Below are 13,981 nucleotides of genomic sequence, written 5' to 3'. Positions count from 1 at the left end.
TTAAAATGCCATCAGTGTGAGCATCATAATACTTGAAGGATCTGAGCTTCTCCCTTGCCTTGTTCTTGACCTTGCATTTTCATACTTTTCCTTTTGTCTCCTCCAGAACAGTGCTGCTGTTCTGCCAGGACCCCCTGCCCTTCCTCCCTGGAGGAGGTAAAGAAACTGCAGTGGTATGTAGCAAATATGCTAATCCTTTTCCTAATAATAATAATAATAATTTAATCACCATGCTGGCTAAGGAATTTTGAAATTTTGATGGTGAAGAAGGGTTTTCAATTTTAGGAAAAAAAGCAATTTTCTTTTGTATGAAGTTTCTGTTGCCTGAAATCAGTGATTTGCAATCTTGGTTGCACATTAGAATCACCTGAGGAGTGTTAAAAATATTCTGCCTTCCCAGCCTCACCACCTGAATGTGTCCTCATATTTAAAAGTTTTTCCAGTGTGGTATAGGAAGAATAGTATCTTAATGTTATTTGTACTTATCTTACTAAAACTGTTTGGACATTTCTTTCATATATTTGGGGCCGTTTTTGTATCATTTCTGTGAATTGTGTGTTCATGTATTTTTCCCATTAGATATTTAATCAGTTTTTAAGAGAACTGTATATATTGTGGATAATAGACCTTTGTCTGTGGTATACGTTGCAAATATTTTCTCCCAGTTTGTCAGTTATCTTCTGACTTTGTTTATGAAGTTTTTGTTATGCAAATAAAAATTTTAAATGTACCTAAATTTTATCAATCTTTTATTTTATTGCTTGTGGATTTAGAGGCATTATTTGTAGCCTTTCCCTACACCTAGATATAGAGGAATTCATCTTTGTGTTTTTCTAGTACTTATATGATTTTTGTCTACATTAGATCCACTTGGAATTTATTCTTATTTGGTGGGAGGCATGGGAGTAATTTAATCTTTTCCAAATGTCTATCCAGTGGTCCCAGCACCATTTATTAAAAAGTCCACCCTTTCCTCAGTGATCTGAGATGTCACCTTTGTCATATGCTAAAGTTTGGTAGCTATTTGGATTAAACTACAGATGTTAGATGTTAACATTGGGGGAAGCTGGGTGAGGAGTGTATGAATCTCTGTGTTATTTTTGCAGTGTTTCTGTAAGCCTACAATTAGTTCAAATTAAAAATGTTTCAAAATTTTGATTTCTAGTCTCCACCCTCAGTAATTCTGGTTAAATGAGTCTGGGGCATAGCCTAGGGATTAAGAGTTTTAAAAAACTTTCCTGGTGGTTCTAATGGGCAACTGAAGTTGCAAATCACTACCTTAACCTCTGCCTCAGTGGAGGTAAGCAGGGAGATGGATTCTTCAAAATAGTAGATGATCCCAAAAGTCATGGATGGTGTGATCAAAAGTGTATGAAAATATACATGGAAAAACCCAGGAATTGAATGAATGAAAATGCTCACAAGAGTTCCCAGTGATTGGCCTGCCTGCTGGATGGTCATTTTCTTGTTTACTTTTTTTTTCTTTGCAGCATTTTGTATACTTTTCTACAGATAAAAATTGTATTTTTTAAAAAAGGACATGAATTTTTTAATATGAAACTTCTCATATGGGAATAAAAGGCTAAGTGTAGCCTGTCTGCCCTTTGTGGACCAAATTTTGGGGATATATTGAAACATTAGGCACCTAGGAGTAGCTGAAGAACTTTAGTTAAGGATATGTAGCATTTTATGTAATAAAGGTAAAGAGTACTTGAGTTTTAAGCTTAATATACCCCCATCAAGGTGGAGGGTTGAACCCCACTTGGGAGATGGAATTTCTGAAAGCATCAGGATCCAATGAGGAGACTTTACTGTCACCTCAGGACCAACTAAATCAGACACTGAGGAGAAGGCCACAGAAATCTCTAATTTTTAAAAGGTCCTCTGGGTAATTCTCAGGCACAGCCAAGATTGGGAACCACTGGGCTAAAGTAACATTAAGGGTGTAGCTGATGTATAAGCTGGGACCACCCCTTTGGCCCCAGCTTGATTCATTTTTTTCATTCAGCAACATTTCTTCATCAGGTACTGTATGCTAGTTAGTACTTTGGCAGGCTATGCAGTATAAAATTGATTCTGGCAGATTTCTGTGCTCATCAATTTCACACAAAATTGTATATTGTTAATTCCAACTCAAGATTTTCTTGAAACAAAATTCAGTAAGTTGAAGCAAAAAATGGCTGTGTGATTTACCTTTCCCAGTGCACCAATGCATGTGAATGACCTAAATTTGAAGTTTCTTGGAAAGGAAAAGCTTATTTGTGAACCACGAAGACCAGTATGAGAATTTCCTTAAATTAAAAACTCTACTGTACAAATCAATAATAATTATTTTTACATATTTTTCTATTGATCAATATGCAGAAGATTGTAATTGTAATTAACAGAATTATGTACTTTGTAAAAAGTGTAAGAAAAAATTGAAGAACATTTTATTGTTACTGACTAATTTAGAGCTGCTTTTCAGTTTACTCCTTACCCCTTTGAGCTCAGTGTTAATACTGAGTTGACACAAGAGTTAGTGAGTTAGTGTATCTATTATGGATGGACACACATAGTTTTGAAATGGGTATGCTTTAGTTTCTAAGTCAAATCAGTTGTCTTAAAAATGATGAGCCAGTTTTGTCAGTGTGGATTTGAATATTACAAGAAAATTACATTTTGGTATTTGATTCTAATTTTAGAAAAATGTTAAGTTTGTTTGAAACAGTTTGGGCCTGTGATTCCATTTTTTTTTTAAGAATAAATTTTGTGAAATCTAAAAAGACTCCTAGTATATGGAAACCACCAGTTTGGTTGCAGGGCATTCAACAGCTCCCTTCCCAAGAAGTACCTGGCAGTGGTACATGCTCTTCTCAACTGACTGAAAAGTGATGACGTGTAGAATCAGGGAGTAGCAGTGAACAAGTGAAGCAGAACTGTGAATTCAAAAAAGAGCATCCCTCCTGGCTAATTCCTCTCCTGGGGAGAAGGTGGTGGAAGTGGGCAGGGGCAGGAGACCATTGGCAGGTACACAGAGGATCTGCAAATGCAAGTCCACAACGGAGCCGTGTCGCCTTGGTGGTGTCACATGGTTGCCAGGAGAAGAGCTTAGCCTCTGTAGCTTGTTTGTGTCTCATATGCATCTCTCTGATTCTTGCCTTTAGTGACCTGCAGGATCCCGTTGAGTGTCTCGCTCGTCATCCACACGGCCCACCATTCTCTTCTTCCAGCAATGCCATCCCAGTTGCTCCTCCGGCCACCATTGTGTCCCAGATCTCTAGTGCCTTCTCTTTTGCTGAGCCTCTAGCTCATCCAGTTGTAACCCAGAGCCCTCACTCTCCAACAGGGGTGATTCCACTACCTTCTCCCCAGCCTTCAGCTCCCATAACTTCCAGCCCAGCCATTGATATGCCCCTGCCATCTGGAACTGTCTCTTCCCCTAAGCCTCCACCTGATCTTCCCCTCACCCTGTCCCCTGGGAAGTCGTCAGCCCCCTCTCCAACCACGTCTGCCCCTGTGAACGTCAACACGACCGGCATACCTCCTGACAAGACAGGTAAATATGACAAGCCACACTGCTCCCATGTTTTTGTCATTTGAGCCACCTGAAACCCAGCTGCCTGCCAAATTATGATGTCTGCAATGAGACCACATTAAGCCTTTCTTTTTGTGATGTCTGCTTGATTTTGAGAGCTTTCCTTTGGGCATTCGTAGAACACAGATACAGTTGAGATTGATTGTTTGGCCAAGATAAATAGCTCTGAGGCAAAGACAGATCTCATTTTATCCAGATGAGTTATTTTACAGGTTTCTTTCTCCTGCAAAAGGTGGGTCACTGTTTTCAACATTCTGAAGAGACCAGTTTTCAACCATTAAAAGCAGGAACTCCATTTAGACAAAACAAAAGAAAAAAATTGATGTTCTTGAAATGGCACAGAATGCCAGAGCTGGCGATGAGCCAGAGGAGCCATGAGAAGGGGAAGACCATTCAGAAGACCTCAGGGCAGGTCTGCCTAGGCCCTCACAGGTGGTGGGATTTGGAATAAGCCTTTTAGCTCCTCCTGACTGAGCCTGGTCTACCTTAAGATGGAAATAACCACACTAACCACATAGGTTTGGAATAATGGTGAATATGAGAATGCCACAGAAACTGCACCAGGCTCCCGGACACAAAGTACGCTTGAGAGTGAAAGGATAAAGGGAAGAGGGAAGGAAGCAGAGAGAATTCTGCATAATCTCTGGAGTTTAAGTCCAGTGAATAAGATATAGCAGGTCTTCCTCTAGAATTTGGAGGGTGAAGCAAAGTGAAATTCTTGGAGACACGAGACTTGAGCTGTTGTGTTCTCGCCTCCTCTGCCTCAGGCAAGCCTGTCCAGGAGATCTGGAGCCTCTGCCAAATGGCTTGAGATTTTTTTTGAATTCCACAAGAGAGGAATGATGAAATATGATATGCCACCTCAATAGCATGTCTAGTATGCAGCTGTGCATAAACAGACAGAAACTTGGGGCATTTTTTAAGTCTTAAGTGAAGTGAAAATAATGCCAAAGCAAATATTTAGTTTGCACATCATGTTTATAATAGTGTTTTATTGTGTGGATAAAGATTAGAAGGGAATATGCAAAATAAGAAATAGGATGTTAAGTGGTGGAATTTAGCAACTTCATTGTTAGGAGACATACAGATAGCCAGTAGACACTTGAAAAGATGCTCATCATTGCTAATTATTATGGAAATGCAAATCAAAACTATAGTGAGGTATCACCTCACACCAGTCAGAATGGCCATCATCAAAAAGTCTATAAATAATAAATTCTGGAGAGGATGTGGAGAAAAGGGAACCCTCCTACACTGTTGGTAAGAGCCTACTATAACATTTATGAACATGTTTTCCTTACCCTGGGGCAAATACCTAGGGTTGGGTTTTCGAGGTCACAGAGTCTATGTATGTTTCTTTATGAGTGATTTTTCCATTATGTTTTCATAAAGTGATTTGGTTCTCTTGTTACAGAAATTGTTCATACCAGCAGCATCAGTGTTTCTGATCTTGAGAACCAAGTGTCCCGGATGGAGCGGGCTCTGTCCTTAGGCAGCTTGGAGCCTAAACTCGCAGGACAAATGATAAACCAAGTCAGCCGACTCCTTCATTCTCCGCCCACCTTGCTGGCCCCTTTGGCCCAAAGGTATGACTTAGCACACTAATATGGTCATGAGAGGGGATCTTCTAATAATAATGATGCTTCTAGATGATTAATTATACCCAAGTATTTTTCTCCCACTTATGAGGTTAATAATGACTTGTTAAGTTTCTTTTCTGTATTCTGCTTACACTGGGGAAAACAATTCAGTCAGAGTGCTGAATTTGAACTGCTACTTCTCTTTACAGATTGCTAAAAGTAGTGGATGACATTGGCTTACAGCTGAATTTTTCAACCAAGACAATAAGTCTGACCTCCCCTTCTTTGGCTCTGGCTGTGATCAGAGTGAATGCCAGTAATTTTGACACAACTACTTTTGCTGCCCAAGACCCTGCGAATCTTCAGGTACATCCTAATTTATTGTAGGAAAGACCTTTTCTTTTATATGATTATAGTCCTCATGTACTTCATGATTAAGGCCATTACTATTTATACCATGGGTGATATTCAAAATATTTAGCATCTAGAACAATGAGGCATCACAGAATCAAAAGAAGGACATTGTGTAATATCATATAAGAAATGAATCGCCAGTCCAGGTTCAATGCAGGATACAGGATGCTTGGGGCTGGTGCACTTGGATGACCCAGAGGAATGGTACGGGGAGGGAGGTGGGAGGGGGGTTCAGGATGGGGAACATGTGTATACCCGTGGTGGATTCATGTTGATGTATGGCAAAACCAATACAATATTGTAAAGTAATTAGCCTCCAATTAAAATAAATAAATTTAAATTAAAAAAAAAAAAGGACATTGGCTGGAGCAAGATCTCAGAGGTCCTTATTGCACCCATTGTTAACCCTTTAGCAACTGGATTGTGGAAGTTTGGGGGGAAGTGGGGGAGGTGTCCAGTGGGTTCTAGGCAGTTGGGAGTGTGCAGGGACACCAAATGTGTCCCTACTTTTCAACCCATTTCAATATTTTAACCTATTGAAATAGTGGTGCTGAATATCAATCCTGCTTCTAGTGTTTTCTATCCACCTATTAGAGGGATGGGTAGGTGGGGCTGCTGAAAACATGCGAGTAAAACCAAGTCTTGTCTTTTAACTTCATTTTTGTAGTCTTCCCTTTACAAATTTTGTGCATGTGGTTCTACAGTGACTTTGCCCTAACAGGTCACTAAGTTGGTATGTTTGCTACTGTCGTCTCCCTGGGCTCCCTGTGCAGTTATCCTGAACTTTATCTTTTCCCCAAGCTTTACTGAGATATAATTGACATATAATATCCTGCACTTTCTGATTGTTTCTGCATTTCCTTTATCCATAAAATGTTTTCTCTCCTGATCCAAAGCCTCATCTCCCTATCACATCTCCCTACACAGCCTCTAATTCCATAGTAATCAGAGAAACCAGAACCAATTGTACGTAGAGATACCACAAATAAATGCCTTTACAGGACCCTCCATCTTAATTACTTGTTGTGTTTTCCCTGTCCTCATTATACGAGCCCCAGACATTTTTATAATCTTTTGCTTCATTTTCAGGTTTCTCTGGAAGCTCAGGCTCCAGAGAACAGTATTGGCGTTATTACTTTGCCTTCATCGTTGATGAGTCATTTACCAGCTGATGCTGTGGAGCTGGCTTCCAGGGTGCAGTTCAACTTTTTTGAAACTCCTGCCCTGTTTCAGGTAAAGTTGCCTCTAATTGCTCATGGTTTAGATTCTGGGAGACTGGAGTTTTATTTCTTATAATCCTCCAATATTCTTAAGCTGGCATGCATGCCAAGTCCCTTCAGTTGTGTCTGACTCTGTGCAACTCTGTGGGCAGTAGCCTGCCAGGCTCCTCTGCCCATGGGATTCTCCAGGCAAGAATACTGGAGTGGGTTGCCATGCCCGCCTCCAGGGGATCTTCCCGACCCAGGGATCGAACCTACATCTCTTATGTCTCCTGCATTGGCAGGCAGCTTCTTTATCACTAGTGCCACCTGGGAAGCCCATTCTTAAGTCTACTATAAGTCAGATGGATTGATGAAAAGCTGTAGTTTATTTTTAAACAGGACCTAATGATGCTGTTGAGGATAAATAACAATAACCAACACAAAGTATTTATCAATTGCTGTGCAGTATCATAAACACTTAGAAATGCTAACTCTAATCCTCTCAACAACTCCCTGAGGGAGAAACTATTAAACTATTAACCTCATTTTACAGATGAGGACATAGAGGCATAGAGAGGTTAGGTAACTTGCTTAGGAATACAGTTTAAATGGCTTAATGTTATTATGTTCCTTTAAGATTCATGAGGGTCTTGTGTCAGTCTATGAAATTTAATTCAGTTTTTAGAGCATACTATAGTGGAACAAGCTCTGCTTCTCATTACGGTCCTTGGGGAAGTCACTTTACTCCCTGTCCCTGAATTCCTGACGTAGGCAGTAAAATAAACAATGTTGACTAAATAGTCCTTAGGGTCCCTTCTGGGCTTCCCTCGTAGTTCAGTCAGTAAAGAATCTGCCTGCAATGCAGGAGACCTGGGTTCGATTCCTGGGTTGGGAAGATCCCCTGGAGAAGGAAATGGCAACCCACTCCAGTATTCTTACCTGGAGAATCCCATGGACGGAGGAGCCTGGCAGGCTACAGTTCATGGGGTCGCCAAGAGTCAGACACAATTTAGCGACTAAACTACTAACTAGGGTCCCTTCTAACTCTTAAATTGTCTGATAACATTTCATTTTCTCTTGCCATCTTGTTGATTCTTTGATGTGCTAGGACCCTGCCTTGGAGAACCTCTCTCTGATCAGCTATGTCATTTCCTCAAGCGTTGCGAACCTGACAGTCAAGAACTTGACAAGAAACGTGACGGTTACCTTAAAGCATATCGACCCGAGCCAGGTGAGAGGGGCCTGTCTGGTCTGTGTGCCTTGGCCAGAGACACCTCATGCAAACTCTCCCTGTGTGACTTAGCCTGAAAAAAGTCGGTCCAGCAGCACCTTAGACCCAGTTAGGGCTGTGTGTGAGACTAGAATCATGCTCATAGGGTTTGAGCGTGCCTAATAACTGCCTTCCTACTTTCTAGGAAGGAGCAGTGTAAAAAGCAAGCTCTTATTGCCAATTTTCAGTGCATTTAGATCTGCAGCTCCAGGTCTGATTCTCACCTCCAAAGAGAAAGCATCTTGCAAAGTCCAGTTCACTGAGCATCATCTATGACCTCGCTGCTCAGAGTATGGTTTGCAGACCTGCAGCTCCCCTGGGAGCTTGCTAGAATGCAGACTCTTGGGCCCACCCCAGACCCAGTGAATCAGAATGTGCCTTTTAACACAAGGCAATTGCACCCAATGGCTGAGGTTAAAAAGTGCTGACCTATATGAGACTCACTGACTTCTAGAGACCCGTATAAAATAAGAACTCCCCTAAAATCTAGAATGAGATTCTGAAATGTTCAAATGTCATTTTTTTCTAATTGCTTTTCAGTTTTTTTCAGTTGGATAAATTATTGGTAATGTGTCCTTCTGTTACAGGATGTCTTAACAGTGAGATGTGTATTTTGGGACTTGGGCAGAAATGGTAGGTTCCAGACGTAACTTTTTCAAAGTCTTGAGTGGGAAAGGGGAATGGGGAGGAAGGAGCAGTGATTGGTGCAGTGGCCTTTCTGCAGGGACAGACACTCTTTCCCATGCCCCCTAGGTGGCAGAGGAGGCTGGTCATCTGATGGCTGCTCTGTCAAAGACAGGAGGCTGAATGAGACCACCTGTACCTGCAGCCACCTTACAAGCTTCGGCGTTCTGCTGGTAACATCCCCACTTTGCCTGGCCTTAGATTCTGGGTCTGAGGGGTAGCTGGGCATTGTGCTATGAAGTCTATCTGGTGGATGACTTGATGGATCAGCAGATTTCATGATACTGTGGCAAAGTTAAAGACCAATGAAATGACTCTTCTAATATGCATATATACTTGAAGAAAAATATTTGAACAAAGTATTTTTTCTTATTCTAATTTTACATTTAAGTTCTTTTTAAAATAGCTATAAGAGGGCTAGGGAATTAAGATTAAAATGGGTAATGAAAATGGTTTAGTTGGCAGTGTACTTTAAAATTTTTATAAAACATGACATAAATTCTCTTATTTAATCTACCCAACAATCCTACAATATAGGTAGAATGGGGTGTTTTTATTGTCATTTTAAAGACTCATTTGTGAGGTAATTGTCCACAGTCATAGACTAAGAAATATAAGAGCCAGAAGTCAAATTCACATCTTTAGGCTCTAGCCTGGGGCTTCTGCAGAGCACCATAATGTAGTGATCAAGTACATGGGCTTTGAAGTCAGCCAGACCTGGATCCTGGTTCCTCTACTTCGTAGCTTTGTGACCCTGAGCAAATTACTTAACCTCTCTGGGTCTCATTTTTTATTATCTCAACAGGATGATAATAATTGTGCCTACCTTGTAGGCTTGTTGAACAATCTTAGACTACCCAATAATGTAAATTATAACTGTGTCATTTATTTTAAAATATTTGGTCTTGAAAGCAATATTTTCTTTTCTAGGACTTGTCTCGAACATCCTTGCCACCAGCTCAGATGATGGCCCTAACATTTATTACCTATATTGGTTGTGGGCTTTCATCAATTTTTCTGTCAGTTACTCTTGTAACCTACATAGCCTTTGAGTGAGTATCCACAACTAGAAACTGGATTATATGATGTAGTGGTCACCTCAGTGGCCAAAATGTATTAAATAAGTGCTCCTTGGCCTAGCTTACCCTGTCCACCCCTCTAGTGGGGCCATGTATATGTGAAACTTAATGGGACTTTGGTTTACATGCTTACTTACTTCCAGTAGTTTGTACACTCACTGAAGGCAGGAGTTGTGTCTTAATCATCCTTGTACCCTAAAATGATGCTTGGTACCTAGTTGACATTAAGTGAGAAATGAAAGATAGATGCAGACCTGGAAAAACAAGAGCTTACAATGTGAAACAGGCCATAGCTCCATACACAGCAGAAGAGCTGTGTTTAATATATTGTTTCTAAATTATACCAAGCAAACACAAAAGATTAAATACATTAATGGGTGTGGGGATGAAGAAGAATAAAGGATATCAAGCCTCCCTGAAAAATATAGATACAAATTGGGTGCAGCTTTGTAGGTCAAAGAAAGAACGACATTCCAGATGACAGCATCTCCTTGGCTTACCAGAATGGTCCCTTTGGTTACTTTGTTGGGGGGGGGGGGGGTGGGCGGGATTCCAATAAATTCTGTCAGAAAAGAAGGAAACATAGGCACTTTTTTTACATTTGTGCTTAGTCATTCAGTCTTGTCTGACTCTTTGCAACCGCATGGACTGTAGCCCACCAGGCTCTTCTGTCCATGGGATTTTCCAGGCAAGAATACTGGAGTGGGTTGCCATTTCCTTCTCCAGGGGCTCTTCCCAACCCAGGAATCGAACCAGGTTCTCCTGCATTGCAGGCAGATTCTTTACCAGCTGAGCTACCATGGAACCACCTCCCCAACACTATTTTAAATGAAACAGTATATAAGTTCTGGGGTTTAGATTTTTGGACACTAATCAGGAAATACACAAATTCACTTTTAGTGCCAAACTTAGGGTCCAGCTGTGAGTACAGATCTTCTAGTGGACCGTTAGAAGGATTAATGACACTAAATTACTATAAGGCCAGCCATTACTCAGAATGATCTCACCAGATCTAATTTCACACACGTAAACATGTACATGTCATCAATTAACTGTATTTTCCTCTGCCTGTTTCATTTAGCTATAGTTTGAACTCTTGTTTCCATGATCTCATTTTAACTAGTAACATAAAATAACAGGAGAATCTGGCTATGTTTTGAAGATCTGAATAGAGGAGCCTATTGTATGAGAAGCAGCGATGCTTCCAGGAGTTTGGGAGAAATGGGGGTAGGTGCTCATGAGACTCTACTACATACTATTTGAAAGGGTGGGTCAGTAGTCAGCATGTTAAAGATTCCATAGAAATATAAACATAAAATTTCCACATGGTTATCACAGATGATTCCGTTTAGATTTTTCCTTTGTTGCTATTGTTAGTTGTAATGCCTCCACCTACCCACCACACACACACATACAGACATGCACTCAAAGAGAAGAAATTTATGCATATAGACAGTCACCAAAGAATAAAAATAAATCACTTTGAACTCAGACATGCTAGCTCACATAAGCATCAGCAGACTGTGATGCTAATTCTTTTCTTGTCCTTTCCTTTTAGAAAGATCCGGAGGGATTACCCTTCCAAAATCCTCATCCAGCTGTGCGCAGCCCTGCTCCTGCTGAACCTGGTGTTCCTCTTGGACTCGTGGATTGCTTTGTATGACATAAGAGGCCTCTGCATCTCAGTGGCTGTATTTCTGCATTATTTTCTCTTGGTCTCATTCACATGGATGGGCTTGGAAGCATTCCATATGTACCTGGCCCTTGTCAAAGTGTTTAATACTTACATCCGAAAATACATCCTTAAATTCTGCATTTTTGGTTGGGGTATGTATTATTTTTGCTCACACATTGCCTGGGCTTTTCCTGCTTTTTCTCCAGTGTTTTGATTTTTAATCAAATAGAAACATTGATGAAGCAGGTCACACTTGGCAGGTTTCTAAAACAGCTTTATTCTTCTTTTCATGTTTCATTGCCCAAAGAGGAGCCTCGTCAAGTCTATTTCTAGAACACCTGTATATTTATGCTGGATTGGTTATGACCGCAACACTCTGAAGTTAGGGCTATGAATCTTTTTTGTATCTCTAGTGACTAGAACTGGGGCTGGCACACAGAAGGCGCTCAGTCACTTGAAAATATTAGCTTGGTGATAATGAGGTCAGACTGTCAGTCCCTGAGCTCCCAACTAGCCTCACTCTGCTCTGTACCTCCCAGATTCACACACATGCACAGCCGTGTGCTCAGCAGGGCAGAGAGAGAACATACAGATAAAGTCTAATGTAACTTCATCACCATACCAGCCCAGTATTCCTAATTATGCCACCTGTTGATTGTTGGTCACTAAATCTTAGATGCCCCAAGATCTTGAAGAGTTCTTCATTCAACTCTCCACCAAATGTAGGAACCTCCTGGACTTGACTTAGTTTTGACTAGAGATAATTTGACCTCTGCTTGAATACTTCTATTATTGGGGAGCTCATTACTTTAATTACAAACAAGATTCTACTGAGTGCGTTTGAGAGATCTTTCAGGCTTTATTGAATACTTCATGAATTGGGCAGCATCCCGTCTAGCAGACAGAAAGGAGATTTGAGGAGCTGTACTAAGTGAAAGACTTTATAGGCAGAAGGAAGCAGGAACAAGGAAGTCAATCTGGGCAAAAAGTGGGTTGGTTATTGCAAGCTTACTTTCCTCTGAGGATTTCCAGGGTCTCTCAGACAGGTTACCTAACTAGTGATGATTGGGCAATTTCTGATTGATTGGTTTAAGATTTCATTTCTGGGAGAGCCAAAGCTGTGATGGAGTTAAGTCTCAGTTCGGTGAACTGTGGCTAGCATAAGCAACTCGATTTTGGACCTGTTGTCTTATTTTTAATACCTTACAAGACAGCCAGTGACCATTTTCTAAAGCTCTACAGTTCTGGTTTTCCATTAAGTTCACTTGGCTCTCTGGTAGCACTTACCCATCGATCTTGGTTTTGCTCTCTTAGGAAAAAAATAATAAGCTGACACTTCCGCTGAACAGTCCTTTAGATAATCAACAAGTAATATATAACATTATGTATAATACTTTATGTCTCGATGTATTTTCACACAAGTAACCCCATAAAAAATAAGCCAGGGGAATTCCCTGGCGGTCCAGTGGTTTGGACTCTACACTTCCAATGCCAGGAGGCCTGGGTTCAATCCCTGGTCAGGGAACTAGGATCCTGAAAGCCCCAAGGTACGGGTGGTTATTGCTAATACCAGGTGAAGACGTGATTTACCCTAATTCCCACAGCTCAAGAACAGCTGAGGCTGGCTTTCTCATCTCTTAGGCATGCCCTTCTACTGCATTAGAGCTGCCACTCCTCTCAGACTCCTCCATCTTCTTCAGGCTAAATATTCCTTCACATATTCCCTACACAACAGATTACCTCCCTTGTCATCCTGCCTGTTGTTATATCTTTGTGAAGGGTACAGAACAACCCCTTTCCACAAGATAAGTCACTTATTCCCAGAAAAATAAGTCACTGCTTCTGATCTTGGGCATGGATTTTGTCTTCTTTGTAGAATTCAGAAACATCAGGTTCCCTTGTCAAGGACAAGCTCCACACCCTCAATATTTTATTTTTAGGAAGGAGTCTCCCTTAGAAAGTCACCATATGTCAGTGTCTCCATAATGTCCAAATACAAAAGAATTTAATGAAATATCATGTTAGATGGTACCAGGTAGCTGTCTTTATTTACCAGAGCCTTGAGATTGGATGTCAGGCTGGTCTGTGTGCACAGAGTGTGAGATGTTGGAATGGGGTGGGGGATGATGAGGTGGAGGGCTGAGGACTTGGACGCCTGTCCAAGTCCACTATAAGAAAGGAGGAGACTCCTCATTATGCTTCCTGTTAATGGAAGTGCCCTGGGCCCTTGAGAGAGCCAGTGGTGGCAATCAACACCCCCAAATAACTAGGGCAGGCTTCTCAGTCCATCAGCAGATTCCAGATAATCAGTTGAAGACATTGGGATTCATAACGGAAGGTTTTCCAGAAGTTGCTGCTGCTGCTAAGTCGCTTCAGTCGTGTCCAACTCTGTGCGACCCCATAGACGGAAGCCCACAAGGCTCCCCCGTCCCTGGGATTCTCCAGGCAAGAACACTGGAATGGGTTGCCATTTCCTTCTCTAATGCATGAAAGTGAAAAG

The 13,981-nt window shown here is 41.1% G+C and overlaps 1 protein-coding gene across 8 annotated transcripts in view; it reads left to right on the top strand.

Moving 5' to 3' along the window:
• The window catches only part of ADGRG2 (adhesion G protein-coupled receptor G2), a 127,714-nt gene that overhangs the window by 100,434 nt on the left and 13,299 nt on the right, over window positions 1–13,981 (top strand). For all 8 annotated transcript variants that reach the window (XM_027534230.1, XM_027534231.1, XM_027534227.1 and 5 more), the window contains 10 exons: window positions 107–173; window positions 3,147–3,538; window positions 4,992–5,163; window positions 5,367–5,523; window positions 6,661–6,804; window positions 7,882–8,004; window positions 8,631–8,676; window positions 8,797–8,900; window positions 9,658–9,779; window positions 11,365–11,633. In XM_027534230.1, the coding sequence (XP_027390031.1) occupies window positions 107–173; window positions 3,147–3,538; window positions 4,992–5,163; window positions 5,367–5,523; window positions 6,661–6,804; window positions 7,882–8,004; window positions 8,631–8,676; window positions 8,797–8,900; window positions 9,658–9,779; window positions 11,365–11,633 (1,596 nt within the window). The remainder of the gene's footprint in view (window positions 1–106; window positions 174–3,146; window positions 3,539–4,991; window positions 5,164–5,366; window positions 5,524–6,660; window positions 6,805–7,881; window positions 8,005–8,630; window positions 8,677–8,796; window positions 8,901–9,657; window positions 9,780–11,364; window positions 11,634–13,981) is intronic.

This window comes from Bos indicus x Bos taurus, chromosome X (assembly GCF_003369695.1).
Source record: "Bos indicus x Bos taurus breed Angus x Brahman F1 hybrid chromosome X, Bos_hybrid_MaternalHap_v2.0, whole genome shotgun sequence".
NCBI classification, from domain to species: domain Eukaryota; kingdom Metazoa; phylum Chordata; class Mammalia; order Artiodactyla; family Bovidae; genus Bos; species Bos indicus x Bos taurus.
This window is presented reverse-complemented; position numbering and strand designations above follow the sequence as displayed.